The 15,696-nt window shown below is 35.4% G+C and overlaps 1 protein-coding gene across 4 annotated transcripts in view; it reads left to right on the top strand.

Annotated features, from left to right (window-relative positions):
• The window catches only part of LOC107673552 (neuronal growth regulator 1-like), a 133,967-nt gene that overhangs the window by 97,741 nt on the left and 20,530 nt on the right, over positions 1–15,696 (top strand). The window contains exons 7-8 of one of the 4 annotated variants that reach the window (XM_016467175.1): positions 4,661–4,702; positions 9,140–9,181. The exons of 1 other annotated variant lie outside the window; for it this stretch is intronic. In XM_016467175.1, the coding sequence (XP_016322661.1) occupies positions 4,661–4,702; positions 9,140–9,181 (84 nt within the window). The remainder of the gene's footprint in view (positions 1–4,660; positions 4,703–9,139; positions 9,182–15,696) is intronic. 2 more of the 4 variants (XM_016467177.1, XM_016467176.1) reach the window with 2 other exon arrangements.

The raw sequence follows: 15,696 nt of genomic DNA, 5'->3' as shown, positions 1-15,696 counted from the left end.
GATGGACTGACATTTATCTTTCTCATTGACTTTTATCTTGTATTACAACAGTCATCATTTTGACGTCTTAAAGGGTGCCGCCTCACTGTTTGTACGCTGAATGTGCGGCGAGCAGGTCCTTGAAAAATAAGGTGTTTGTGATGCAGAGAGTCTGTTTTGGCTATAAAACACCTCCTGTCCAATCATTAATGGAGACGGCGGTTAAAACCGCCTGGAGAAATAGGCAATCCTTGCGATGCGTCTGACCATGCATGAAAGATAGAAGGTTTAGCCGTTCAAGGATGCAGCCAAAGTTTTTCTTCATCAGTACTGTGCATTGAGCTTCTGAAGATTAGAGAAAATTAGCCCCTTTAAATAATTCATTTTGACCTTCAAGTTTTAAAATCCATCGTTAAGGGGTTGGCGTAAAATAAATGAATTAAAGCACAGCTCATAGTCTCACAGTCGTAGAGTGGTCTAACAATGCACATCAGATAGCACTCCACTCGTATCTTGGCAATTTACGTTTCTGTGAATTGTATAGAAGCTGGATGTTCATTTCTTTGTAAAGAGAAAAGGGAAAAAATGAGATGTTATTATAGAATGAAATGCAATTCCTCCCACCATGATGATGGGGTTTTTTTCCTTGCAAGTGAGAACAGAGGTCATTCAGTGTACACATCAATCTGCTTTTACGTGGATGCAATGCAGGCTACTCCATTGCTCTATACAGTACCTGAATATTACACGTCATGCAATACTGTAATATAAAGACCGAGAGCTCCACATGGAAGGAAGTTTCACAAATCACATTGTGGTGTTCATCTGATATTAACCAAGGGAGAAGACACCTTCTTAGAGTTGCATTAAGATCATCAAAAACTATGACTATGATGAGTAACGTGATCTTTGTTTTAGAAGAATTTTGAATTTAGATTCTCAACTCAAATTGCAATGTAGGCCAGATTTGGTAAGAATGAGAAACATAAATATTTATAATTAAAAACTCTGAAAGGAAGCCAAGGATTTGTATCCATCCTAAAGTATCATTACTAAAGATTTATGAATTTTAAGGAAGCAATGAATTTCTTGATTTTATTTATTTATTTATTTATTTTTGCCTGAACGTATTGGTCTTTCTCCAATTATAGGTTGTATGGTTCTTTTGAACCAGGAGTTGGTTTTTATTATAACAAGCAGATGTTTGCAGCGCTTTTCTTATCATTGTATGAAGGTCACAATTAAACCATCTTGGAAACATATTTTTTGTCGACTTTCATGTGTTAGTTTATGTGTAGAGTCAATGAAACCATGAAAAATGAAATATTCAACATAAATAGAACTATGATATTCTAACAAAAATATAAAGTAATCATAAACCATTTAAATGTGTTAAATTGATTTATATGAGTTTTCACAAAATTAAAGTTAATGTGCTTGTTTACTGTACCAAGGAGACAACAGTGGTGTGCTTAAATTATGCATAAAATAATTGTAATTGTGTGAACAGTAGGAAACACAAAATGCTAGATATGAAGCCGACAACCATTTTATAGCAAAAGTATCCATCCATCCTTCCATTTTCTTGTCTAAATAGCAAAAATATGTAATTTCCAATACAGAATAAATTTTGATTTGAGATGTGGTGGAAATAACATTTATGGATGGGGAAAAATAAAATTACAGAATTCTCTTGTCATATGTATATACAATGTTGAACATTACGCAAAGTAGATAAACTAGTGAAAGTTTGTTTGATTTCTGAAATTCCACAGGCCAAAAGTACCCATTGTTGAACAAACAAACCGAGAATATATGTATCTATGTACATCTATAAATAAATATAAGAATGTTTTATTATTATTATTATTATTAAATCTGTACAAAATCTTTCACTTTTGCTTTTGCCGCCTCCACTAAATTTTATACCCTTTCTCTGATTTACAGAGAAATGTCAGTTTATTCCCAAAGAGTGCGGTGCTGTCAGTGGTGATGATTGCTCCAGGTTGCATGTCTGTGCGCTTAGCATGAACGGCAGCTGAAAGCTGCAACACACATCGTCTGTGTTTTGGCTTCACACACACACACTGTCTCAACCCTGCCCCTGAACCTGCGAACAGTAATGATGTGAACTCTCTCTAGGCGCTGTGATTTCAACTCCAGGGCTCTCAATTTAGCAAAGGGCTTACCAGAGAGAAGCCTCTGTTGAGGTCATTACACCCCTTAATCACAAAGTCACTCTTACTGTACGGAGTCACTGTAATGTTGATTTGAACAATAAAAGATAAAACACAGATCCTGACTTTTTTTTTTCTTGTTCAGTTCATCTCTACTGTCACAACGGATTTTGAAAGGGAAGGATAATACTTTTGACAAATGTCCAGATGGTTTGTGGCCTGAGTCCTTTTTTTCCTTAAAAAAAAAAAAAGACCAGCGTCTGTCACGCAACCACTTTTATGTTTTCATAGTAATATGTTGTTCATGTGATTTTATTGATACAGTTTCATGAAATTTGATGAAGCTGGGCAGAAGTACATCTACATTTCGTTTAAAAGGAAATAGTGGAAAGACCTTTTTGAATAAAGCATTTCACAAAAGGAAGTTTGCTTCATTTTAAATTATAGATAATAGATAGACTGTTCAAAATTAAGATACAGTAGAACATTTCCTGGCGATATAAAGGAATACTTCTTTCAAAAATGCAACTTTTGTCATAATTTATTCATTGTTCCAAAACTTTTATGCATTCCTTTCCTCTGTACAATACAAAATAATAGATTTTGAAGAACACTGTCGAAGTAACATTGGACCCCAATGACTTTAATAATATGCATGAAAAAATAGAGAGATAAATATCTTCTTTTGTGTTCCAACAAATTTAAATTCTGTCATTTATTTACCTTGTGTCATTACAAACCTGTATGACTTTCTTTGCAGCAGAAAAGGAGATAACATTTTGAGAAATGTGATTTGTGTTTCCTTTCTCTATACAATTTCAGTTGGTCAAAACTCAAAACTGTTTGGTTACCAACATTCTTATTTTGTATTGTGCAGAAGAAAGAAGAAAGAAAGTCATACAACAACATGAGTGTGAGTAAGCGAGGACAGAATTTTCATGTTTGAGTGAACTGTCCCATCACGCTACAGTTTGTTTCATTCACTTCCATCTAAACGTGGGAGACCGGAAACACAAACAAGCAGAGAAGTTTCACCTTTCAATGTGTGCCAAAGTTCAAGTTTGGTGAACTCTGATCTACAAGTTCACATAACGGAAAGATGTTTGGCCAGTAGAGCATATAAACAGATTTACTGACCTCTTGGTTCAATAGAAAACATATGAATTTTAAAGCTACATGTTGTGCATTGTTGCGGGAAAGTGGAGTAAATGGCATATTTTAACAATAGAATTTATTATAATTTGAGGTTTATGTATTATTTATGCTTACAACCGTGTGTGACCTTTAGTGTGTTTCTACACCTGTGGCTACTGTACAAGGGCACTTGTATGAACTTATGGGGAAATAAATTCATACATCTACTGAAAATGACCTTGAGACCAGGTAGTTACCAGTCATGGCTAGGAAAAAATGAAGTCAGCCACTTTTGTTTGCAGATGCCACTTGGTTTAATATTTTGTATCTAATGCATTGACAGCCTGACCTTTTTAAGTGTCCAAATACTTTTGCTTTGGCTGTTGGATTCATTTTCCATTTTTTTATATTTTTCTGTTTTATGTATATGTATCAGCAGATGGAAAATGTGAAGACATTCATGTTTCAGTTTATCTCCCCCAGATCTAGACGTATCCCCCCAGTTACATTTTAATTACCATCAGTTAAGTAACTCACTGGAAAATATCGAGCCTATATGAGATTAAAAATGGATTGACATTAAAGTCCTGCTTTTAACATTTCCCAAAAAGGGAGCTGGGGCAATTGAGAGAGTATGATATCTATTAATAATATGAAAACTATATTACATCATCATGATTAAATGACTGTCTGCTAGGTGCGAATTTAATTTCATGTGTTAATTGAGCTGAGCTTCATTCCGGTCCGTTGAATTGAGTGATGCTCAGAAGCTTCTAATTTGGAGTATCAAAGATCAGAGATCATAATATGATTTGAAACCGACTCCGTTGAAAACCCTCTGAACATTAAACCCGACTGAACATTATATTTTGATCAAGATGATCAAGCTCAGCATGGATTTGTTTTATTTTGCGGTGTAAAGGGCCCTTTTATTGCCAGTTGACCACAGAGGCAAAATTTTCACACCCTTTTTTCTTTCCAGTCTTTACATGTTTTTGTTCTCTTTTCCCTTCTTTTGGGTCTTCGTTATGTTAATAATATATAAATGTCCTCTTTTCCCTCTCCTTCCTGTAGCTCAAAGATCAGAGATCATAATATGATTTGAAACCGACTCCGTTGAAAACCCTCTGAACATTAAACCCGACTGAACATTATATTTTGATCAAGATGATCAAGCTCAGCATGGATTTGTTTTATTTTGCGGTGTAAAGGGCCCTTTTATTGCCAGTTGACCACAGAGGCAAAATTTTCACACCCTTTTTTCTTTCCAGTCTTTACATGTTTTTGTTCTCTTTTCCCTTCTTTTGGGTCTTCGTTATGTTAATAATATATAAATGTCCTCTTTTCCCTCTCCCCTTCTTTTCCTGTAGCAATTATTGAACCCACAACAACTAGTGCTGTCTCAAGTCCAGGTCAGTATATGTCACATGCTGTACGCAGCTCAGTAAGGGATCCGAAATGCTGCACTAACCAAAAATGACCTCTTCTTCATTGCAATTTCTCCTTCTCTCGATTGGCCAGGATGCCTGCTGGCGTTCAGCTTTGTGTGTCGTCACTTTATTTTATTTTTTTTCTAGGGCTGTCAATCAGTTATTTTTAAATCAAATAAATTACATTATACATCAATTAATTAATCCCTTTTCAATGTTTGCTGAGAAAGTATTTGTAGCCATGACTCAGCTCCTAAAAATGTCATTTAGAACCTAAATATAAATTTGCATTTACAACATACAATGATTATTTATTTACATAAAATGTTTTTGCATATTTTAGTATGCTATTCATTAGAACAAACTCTTTTTGGTATTTGTGTTGGTAAAACTAAACATATTTCCTGTATGTGTTATTTGTTAAAATCAGTCAAACCTTTGGTTCGTTCTCATTCTCAGTGGTATACATTTTGAGTCTGACATTTCCAAAAGAGGTGGTTCTCATTTCAGTGAATCATTGACTTGTAGTCTCAAGAATCATCTAGACCAGTGGTTCCCAAACTGGGGTGCGCGCACCCCTATGGGTGCACAGACCGACCAGCAGGGGTGTACGAGAGAATGCTTTTGATGATCTGTGTGCATTTTTTGAAGGGGCAAGTGAAAGAGAATTTTACTTGCCCGACCATACAACTAATCTAATCTAATTAAAACATTGAATTAGGGAAGCACCAAAATTTCGGCGAGAATGATTCTGATTTCATTACACTTGGTGTAAACAGCAATTCATAATGGATAATCAATAGTTACAAGGTTGCGGCAGTTGAGACTCACGTGAGACAATCTCATGGAGAAATCGAAACAAATGAACACAACTGCACACAGAAGAAACATACTGCGGTAAAAAATGTAGTTATTATATTTATTACATAAAGCCTAGCCTAATTAATTAACATGACACGACTAAGAGAGTGCAGTTTTCCCCGAAAATCAGTACGATTGTAAATTCAACATTGATTTTAAACAAGACTTCAAACGAGTAGTTAATATTATGTAATTTAGGGCATACATTTTAGTACAATAATGTCAATGTGACTGTTTTTGCTCTATTTGTTTAACGAAAATAGTTCCAAACAAACTTAGCAGCAGAACAGTCGCGCATCTCTGAGCAACACACAGCGTCAGCGGTGTTTCGGTAGGCTACTGAATGATTCACATTTTTGAATTAATAATTTGAGTCAATGATTCAGTGGTCCATTCATAAAAACAGGCGCTTGCTTCATTCTTGAATGAATCAGCCATCTGAACTAATCGTTTGAATGCCTCAATGACTCACTCATTAAGACAGTTTGCAAGTGACGTCGCAGGTATCGGAGAGTGCAAGTGGCGATTGCAAGTGACGTCGCAGGTATCGGAGAGTGCAAGTGGCGATTGCAAGTGACGTCGCAGGTATCGGAGAGTGCAAGTGGCGATTGCAAGTGACGTCGCAGGTATCGGAGAGTGCAAGTGGCGATTGCAAGTGACGTCGCAGGTATCGGAGAGTGCAAGTGGCGATTGCAAGTGACGTCGCAGGTATCGGAGAGTGCAAGTGGCGATTGCAAGTGACTTCGTAATTTAGTTGCTTTTTTCTTGTCTTCACCACCTGGCTGTTGTAAAATGTTGAGAGATTCAAACAAAAAGTAATCAATAAATAGAACAAAATAAAAAAAATATAAAAGACTGCAAGTGACGTCGCTAGCGGAAGCGCAAGTGTCTGAGAGTGCAAGCCTGAGAATGCACGTCTGAGAGTGCAAGTGCAAGGCTGCAGCTAGACCCTCTTGAAAAATTTTAATATGCAGTAACTTTAGTCATATAAAATGTAATTTTCCAGTAACAAAATTGTGGCCAGTGAAAATACTGAGTGGCTAGTAATTTTGGAAAACCATTAGCCACAGTGGCTGGTGAGCAAAAGAGTTAGTCAAGCCCTGTATACAGTGAATACTTGTATTTATACTTGTATTGCAGTAAAAAATGTGGTGTTTAACCGGAGTACGGAGGTGGGGGTGCTTGACGTGTCAAACACTAGAAAGGGGTGCACGCTGCAAAAAGTTTGGGAACCACTGATCTAGACTGATTCTAAAATGAATCAGTTGAATCATTTAAAGATCCAAATCTAAAAAATAATTTGTTAGCAAATTAGACATCAGGTCAAACAGAGATCAACTTTAGGGCATTACTTTTGTTTCTTTAAATGCATTATTTAAAGTGACAGCCCTAGTTTTTTCACTTGATTTCTTTGTGTTTTATTTCTTTAACTTGTGGCATTGCACAGTACAGCACTGACACCCCTCTGAGCGAGCACTGTGGCGTTATGGTGGGCACTGTCATGTGTAGTGCTGGGGCGAGTGGCTTTCCTAAACGCTGACTGCTTCTCTCTGGCTTCCTCATTCTCTGCTTTAGTGCGGGCTGCATGAAGGGCGGGATATTGATAATACGCCTCCTCGACTTCTCTCTTTTATTTGTTGTCTGCCATTTTCTCTCCTCCTGAGCAGCAACTGACTCCGCCGTCTCTGAACGTCTCTCACTATCTATGGCGTCGCTGTGTTTTCGCTGTTGTGCTCCTTACTGAAATCACAGACCATGATATTCTCTTTCTGGGGGAGCGTGGAGTTGTGTGTGTGTGTTGTGTGTGTGCGTGTGCGTGTGCGTGTGCGTGTGCGTGTGTGTGCGCCTGTGTGTATTAAAGGGATAGTTCACCCAAAAATTCAAAATTCTGTCATTATTTACTCACCATCATGTTGTTTGAAATACGTATGAGTTTTTTATTCTTGTAACACAAAAAGAACAATTTTAAGGAATTGCATTGGTCGTTGTTGGATATATATCACCCAGTTTTGGATATTTAATTGTGCATTCTCATTTCTTCTATTTTTACATTTAGATTACCTTTGCCATCATCTATGTTCACTTAATTATCTTTAAAAAACACTAATATTTTAACAACACTGTTAAATTTATTCTCTAACAAAAATCTCAAAATGAATATCCATTTCTTAATATATTTTTTATGATGCATTATAATGCTGGAATTCACTTGTTGCATTTAAAACAACTGATTTGAATTTTTTTTGTGTTTTGTTTTTAATTTATTTAGGCAAAATAGCATAGCATTTTAAAATGTAATCCCATTTAACAGTTATTGGTACAAAACATGAAAATAATTATTGGCTTAAGGTTACTGAAATCTGTTACTGGAATAACAGGTTACAGAGTGCACTGTTGGTTATAGTGTTTTATTTTTATTCATGTTTAAAAAAAATCTTTGTTTTTGAAAATGCCACAATATGGTTACAGAATAAAGGAATTGCTTATCTTTATTTTACAGTTTTTGTTTTTTCAGTTCAAATGTTTTTTTTAGTCAGAATGATGTAAAATAATATTTTAGTAATTGTTATGCTTGTGTTATTTACTATAGTTAATAAAGTAAATGGTATGGTTTCATATATAACAGCCATTGGCCACCATGCTCTGTAAGATACTGCCAACAAAAAATCCATATCTGTCGACCACTAATCATAAGACTTCTGCGCTATATTGTGCTATTATAGTCTTCTCAAGCTTACAATAGCTTTGTGTGTGGAACAGTCCAAAGCAAATGAATGAGTTGATCCAGTTCACAAAAACTGGCTGAATTAAAAATCTTTTTGTGTCCAGAATGACCAGTAGATTCTTCAAAATTTCTCCTTTTGTGTTCCATAAAATAGAATAATTTGGATTTGGACCAATATGATTGTGAATAAACGATAACAGAGTTTTTTTTTTTTTTTTGGTTGAACTATTCTTTTAAAACATGCCTTTTAAAAGCCAGTGTGAAAATGTAATCCCTCAAATGGGATACATTACTTCCCCTAATGCTTTCTCTTTAGCACATGTACGGACACAATGCACACACTAAAAAAGTGTGTTTGATGTGTTGTATTGCATGACCGTTCTTAGTAACCACAATGAGTATCATTCAGCGTTTCAGATCTTAATGCATTTTCATACTCCATTTTACAGATATGCCTCTGTATTAGTAGGTATACCATTTGTATGGAATGGATATAATTAGCCATGGGGTCCTCTCACTGCCAGAGTTTAGACCTTTGCTAGTGTGTAGCCCTTAACTTTCATTTGATGCAACGCTTGCAGAACAAATGACAATTTCATGGTCCACTGCAGTAGCAGCAGTATCAATCGCTGAGATAAACTGTCTCGACGTCCCACTGTTCTTGTTTTGTTCCAAGTTCCAAATTGTATTTCTAGTTAATTTTGTGCTGTCCTAGTTGAGCGACTTGGCCGAGAGAGGATAGTTTGAATTCCTTGCAACAGGTCCACTACTTATTTGACAAAGAATATAAATGAATTAATAAATGCTAATTATGTTTTGACATCTCTTCACAGGAGGGTTGGATTATGTGTATTCAGAAAGAAGCAATACATACGGTATGCAAACGCAATGATGTATAGAAATTTATATGAGCATGTATAAGGGGAGACCGAGGCTAGTTGTCACGCAGGGAATTGAATTGGTTTTCGAGACAAGGGTATTTTCTTGTAAATGTCAGGTGTCACATGACTTTTTTACTGTATGTTGTAATTTTTTAATTACAATATTTATCGACCGTTTTGTTTCTCATAATTGTTTTATTGATTGAATTTAGCTTTAAAAAACTATGTTAGAATGGCAGGTTCTATTGTGACAGCTTATTGCCTCTGCCTTTTACCTGAACAATAACGGTGAAATTTAATTTAGATCTAATAGCTTTTTTGCAGTGAACACAAAAATGGAGGTTTGACTATTAGCCCCACTCTCCCCTATATATGAATAAAATCAAAGCATTGCACAATAGCTATTAAATCCATTCTTTACTTTGTATGTGTGAGACATTTCATATTTGCTAGAATGGAACAGGAGGAGATGTTAGATCTTTACTGAACAGATGCTTGTCGATACCTACTCATAGTTTTTTGGAGTGATTTTGAAACATTTTGGCCTTTCTTTACACATTTACAACTGCGCTTAAAATGGCTATAATTGACTGTGAAAATCAATCCCTTGTTCACACGCAGTGCGCGCTTTTCTCCAAACACGCTGCCAATACTTTTGTGTTTCTCTGCATGTTGGCTGAAATAGCAGCTACATTCAGACATGGTTTTGATTCCACTGAAAACCAACCTGTCTCTTACCGGTAGTCCTTCTGACAAATAGTTCAGACAGCTTCCACACAAAGTGAGATTTATGAAGCATTTGTGCTATTGGGATTCATACAAGATTTATTCGGTGAAATAGAGTGTTTCATTAAAAAAAAAAAAATTGAGAGCTCAGGCCACAACACTGAAGTTATGATTTATGTTTCCCTTGATGTTTTGTCACATGGATTGTACTGAAGTTGTTTTTTAGAGAAAGTGCAACCATAAATGATCGGATTTCCTGTTTCCCTATAGGTATATGCAGTGCTGGGTAGATTGCTTGAAAATTGTAATCCGTTACTGATTACAAATTACATGATTAAAATTGTAGTTAGTAACGTAATTTAATAATTAATTTAAATATTTTAATGATTCATTCTGAGTACTTTTTGATTACTTTTAAATTATTGTATACCATATTGATATAAAAAAGAAAAGAAAATATATTCCATTCTTTATCAACAACATGAAATGTGACCCGTGCTGGCAAAATGAGTCGGGATGCGCACAGGCTAATTTTGAGCTACATGCAAAAAAAAAGTGAAAAATGTCGATTTTAGTCGAATTGGACGTTTTCACAAAAATGAGTTCATTAAGCCTTCGTCTAGCGATCCCAATGCTCCAAATAGTATTTGAACATCTAAAATTATCTTTATTTGTACGTTTTCTGAGAGGAGTACCTTTTCTGTACTGTCATCCGAAGCGCCCGCATAAAGATGCTTCAGATGGCGCACAATCCCGATAAATATACACATATACACAGAATTACAGTTTGCAAGTATTCACACAAAAATAATCTTTTAATGGAGAATGTGAAAATAAAAATAGCTCATTTTTGAAAATTTGCTCATTGTGACTCATTTTGCCAGCACAGGTCACAAATGTATTAAACATTACATTACACCAGGGTTTCCCAAAATGGGGTTAATGAAGGAACTGCAGGGGGTTTTTGAGTTGATGGAAAGCTATGATTAATGAAATCATAAAAATGTAAAATTAAAATGAATAAATGATTTAAAAATCAAAACAAAACAATTAAACACTAAAAACAGAAATATGTGTGACTGTTAAAGTGATGGTGTGAATGTTGTTAAGACATTGAAAAATTAACTTATCTCGGGTCTCCAAGTAAATATTTTAGGTCAAAAGGGATTTGCTGACAAAAAAATGCTGACAGGAATCCCTGCATTACACGAACAAACATGAAAACAGCAAAGACATTACATGTTTAAAGTTTTCCAGGTTTTAAATATTTTTGTCCAGACTTTTGTCCAGATCAATAATTAGTGAAGATCACTGGATGTAAAAACATTTCACAGCTGTATATCAGCTGTGTTTAGTAATAATTATTATTCCTCTAATACATGATCTAACTGACTGAGAGGTGTTTTTGTCCCCCAATTTATTTACATAGATAAATGGTAGGCTAAATGGTGCGACACCCAGTAGGATTTTTAGAAATAGAATTCAAAAGAGAAAAAAAAAGAATTAGGGAGAATCAATAAATTATGGATAATTTACTGCCATTGTTAAATAGGATGTAATCATGTAATGCTTAAAAAGTAAATGTAATCTGACTAGGAAATAGCATTTTAAAGCATTTATAGCAATAATATTTTAAAACATAATATAATTTAGTCCTTATTACTGGTTGGTAGATTTACTGTAGTGCTTTTATGTTGTGACTTTTACAAAAGATAAATTATTCAATTATATATATATATATTATTACAATTAAATATTTTCAAATTAATCTTTTCACAGGGAGCTTTTTGAGGATCTCAATTTGACACTTTGTCCACATTCAATGGTCTTCTCTTGATCCCATTCTTCATACCTCCAAATGAGCTTAGTTACAGAGCTTAATCATGTTTAAGAGCATAACTATAGCTCTGATATCCTGCCCAACTGTGTCTCATTCACCATATCAACAAACGAGGTTATTAGTTGGATGTCATTAGTTTGACATTGCTTTTTCTTCTTCCTCTGAGACTCACATCCCTAATTTTTTGTGTCTACAAAACAAAGCAATTACCGCTGTCAGCAGATCAAGATACTCGTCTTTTTTTGTTCTTTCAGCATCACAAATGAAACTTTCACTTTTTATCTCCAGTGTGAACTAATCTGGCAAACTTGATGGAATAGTGTTGTCAGTTTTTCTCTTGTGAACTGTTACAATGCTGTGTACTGAATCCTTGCACTGGATTCCAAGCATATGGGAGAACATATGCCAAGCATGCATGGTGCATGAATACTGATTATTATTGCAAACACAGGGCCTTTTTGACCAAAATGAGCATCAGCGTGAGAGAGAGTTATTGCCCATGGACATGTGCTTGCTTAGAATGGAGATGTGGTTATAATTAGGTTGTTTACCTCGGATATGGTCTGCAGTGGAATAGTGAGGATATAATAATGTTCTAATCTATATTTAGTTTTCATTTCTAGTTATACATTTCTGTATTATTTCATTAAAATGTGGTTGTGCTGTTATAGGTCAAGATGTCAAAGATTCTTAGCATGAGATACTGGTGTTCTGGTGTCCTCAGAATGTTTCTTAACCTGCTTGACCGGCTAATCATCCAGTCAATCAACGAAGCAATATTGTCCTATTTTTACAAATAAAGAAATAAAAAATTGTTTATTAGTAAATAAATAATTTCAGGCTATGCATCAACATTCACAAACCACTGTCCACTCTTATTTTTAACAGAAAAGAATGCAACATGCTCGTAATCACGTCTTCATAAGTGGGAAACAGGAAGTTTCCAATAGCACGTGAAGACAGCAGAGAAGCGCTCTCGCTCAGCACAGTGGAGTGCATCGTTTTGTTAACTTTGTGGTTTATTATTTTGAGTCGTTTGGGACGTGGTAACACACGGCCCTCTCACAATATATTGCTTTACAGATCTATCACTCTTGCTGCTCAGAAATGTTCACGCAATTATGCTGCAGGTACCAGAAGTTCCGCGCTCCGGCACGGTTAGCGCTCACACTCACTGATCTATATATAAAGGAACCGCGCTCTGGCCCACCTCTTCCAACCGAGCCAGGGACGGCTAAACGAACCACGCCCGAGTGCAGCACGGAGCGATCACACTAGTCAAACGGACCGGGCTTTGGGGGTCAAACGCGCTCGGGCACAGTTAAGATTGCCTAGTGTGAGTACACCCTTATTCTCCCTTATCCCGCACACACGAGTCTCTACCCGCCCGCACCCGCACTCGCCCATCAAGTGTTGTCCCGCGCCGCACTCTGCTGCTTTGGGTCCCGCGATTGTGCAGGTCTCTAAGGTGCCTGTTATAATGTTATGATGGAGGCTCTGGACTCTGAGCATAACTTGTTTTTCTATAACAAACTATAAAATATTTTCTATAAAAACGTTAATGCCCTGGCAGTGGCAAATAGCTTGTTTTATATTTAATTTGATTACATTAATGTTATAAGTTGAGATTTACAAGAAATATTTTAACTGCTACTAGGCTATGTAAAAGGAATACTGCTGTAAAAAAAAGCACCTTATTTGTTTAAAGTGTTTGCAAACCAAATGTTACTGCACTTTTGTTCATATAGCAGTACTTTTTTTACTTTACATTTAAGTACAGTACAGTTTTTTTTTACTTTTTAATTCATTTTTTAATAATCTTTCCCTTTAGAATGTTTTAATTACATTGGTAAATGGTTGAGAATATTGAATTGATACTGTGCTTGTAAAAGACGACATGTTGAGGCAACTCCTTCTTTCAAAACTAATTGTCCAGCATCACATCATTTATTCCCATGTGTCAATTATTTCGAAATAAGTGAATAATTATAAATGTGACTCTGATATAACCCTTTAATGAGAATAAAGTCTAGAATGTACAATATTCATGTCAGCTCAGGTTTGTCAATATGGAAAGTCAAGTCGCTTTGGATAAAAGCGTCTGCTAAATGACTAAATGTAAATGTAAATGTAAATGTCATTTCAGTCTAGTAATGTTATCGTTTGGTCACTTTAATGTAGGATCAGGATTCAGATTTTAAACTTATGCCCTTATATCAGTATGTTTTTATTTATTTATTTATTTTTTACACTTTCATTCAGCAAGGACATATTTAATTGATTAAAATTAACAGACACCTTCATAGTTACAAAAATATTAGTTTTTTGTTTTTTTACCTTCTATCGCCAAAGAATAATTACATTTAAAATTACTTTTAAAACATATTAAAATATTATTTTATAAAATTAGTTATTTTAATTTGTAATAATATTACTATATGATACTGTTTTTACTGTATGTTTTTATTAAATAAATGCAGCCTTGGTGAGCATAAGAGACTTCTTTAAAAAAAAAAAAAAATTTAATTTTTTTTTTTAATTGTACTGACCTCAAACTTTGAACAGTAATGTGTGTGTATATATACGTACATACATCCAAGTATTCTAGTTAAAAATCAAGTGAAACGGTTGGACCTGATACGTCCCACATGAAGGGCACAGTATGCTTCAGGCTTGTTGTGGAATTTTTATATTTGGTATTAAAATTCACTTTGTCACTCCAAAGTTCAATATTAATGAGTTCAGAATTTCTCGCTTACCTGGCTGTCGTTCAGCCACTATCCACATATCCGTCCTTTTTATTTGTTTAATCCTTCAGGCTTGTGGTCTCCAGGCACTCCGTGAACTCTCTCAGAATGGACCGCATGGGGCATAGTGGCCTATCGGGGAATAATCCTGTTTAGCGATTCTTTCAGGTGCACTTATCAGATTTATGCTGCATCAGGAAGGGCGAGATCAACGGAGGGAGAGACCCCTTGTAAAGACGAGATGTGGTGCTACCTGACCTTCATTTTGCTTCGTGTTATAAAAAAAAACACCGCCATTTCTGGTTGTGGATGATAAGCGCGTGGCATGTCATAAATCTTTCTTGACCTCTAGATTCTAAACAGGCATGACTAGAGCAATAATGCTTGCATTCAATATGGTTCAACTGGAGTCTCATGTGTGCTTTTGTGGAAGACATCCCCAGTCTAAATGATCCTGTGTTTACATGAGCCCTCAGAATAGCTCAAAAATCAATACTGTGCCCTGCTCTGCATACTGATGCACTTTGCTTTGATCTCGCATTCAGGGACATACAGTGAATCGGTTTAATTGTACATCACAGAAAAGCTTTCTGCTGTGTTTCACTATGTTGCTTTCTTTTTCATGCTTGTGCACCAATGGATGAACTCCCTGATCAGATTTTGTAGCAGTAATACTCTGTGGAAGATTTCTTGTAAAATCGATGACTCTCAGCCTTAATTATTTTAGTTTCAATGTATATATGCATGTTTTAGAATCTGAATGAGTTTTGTTTGAGGTTCACCCACACAAGAAATTTGAATTGGAAACAAAGCTTGCAGTACAGAAATAAAACAGCTGGGATTACAGAAGAAAAATATATTTACAGGGTAGTACGAACAAGATTATACGAATACAAGTGGTAGAGAGTGGCTATATATAGATATGTGAAGCAGAAAATGAATATGTGCAGGGCAAATGGATCTGTACAGCTAGTATGAATATGAAGAAATAGAAATGTCAAACAAAAGTTAAAAATATCGAATTTGCATATTGCACAGATGGGTTTGTACAGGTATCATGTATAAATATGAATTTACATATTGCACATTAATTGTGTCATTCACTAGAGATGTTCCCGAGTATTCAGTTTTGTGCGGGTTTCCAAATTAACACTCAGTAAACGCCAATTGCAAGTAAAAATTGGCTTTGTAGGGAA

Source organism: Sinocyclocheilus anshuiensis, unplaced genomic scaffold, assembly GCF_001515605.1.
Source record: "Sinocyclocheilus anshuiensis isolate Anshui unplaced genomic scaffold, SAMN03320099.WGS_v1.1 scaffold44, whole genome shotgun sequence".
Taxonomy (NCBI): domain Eukaryota; kingdom Metazoa; phylum Chordata; class Actinopteri; order Cypriniformes; family Cyprinidae; genus Sinocyclocheilus; species Sinocyclocheilus anshuiensis.
This window is presented reverse-complemented; position numbering and strand designations above follow the sequence as displayed.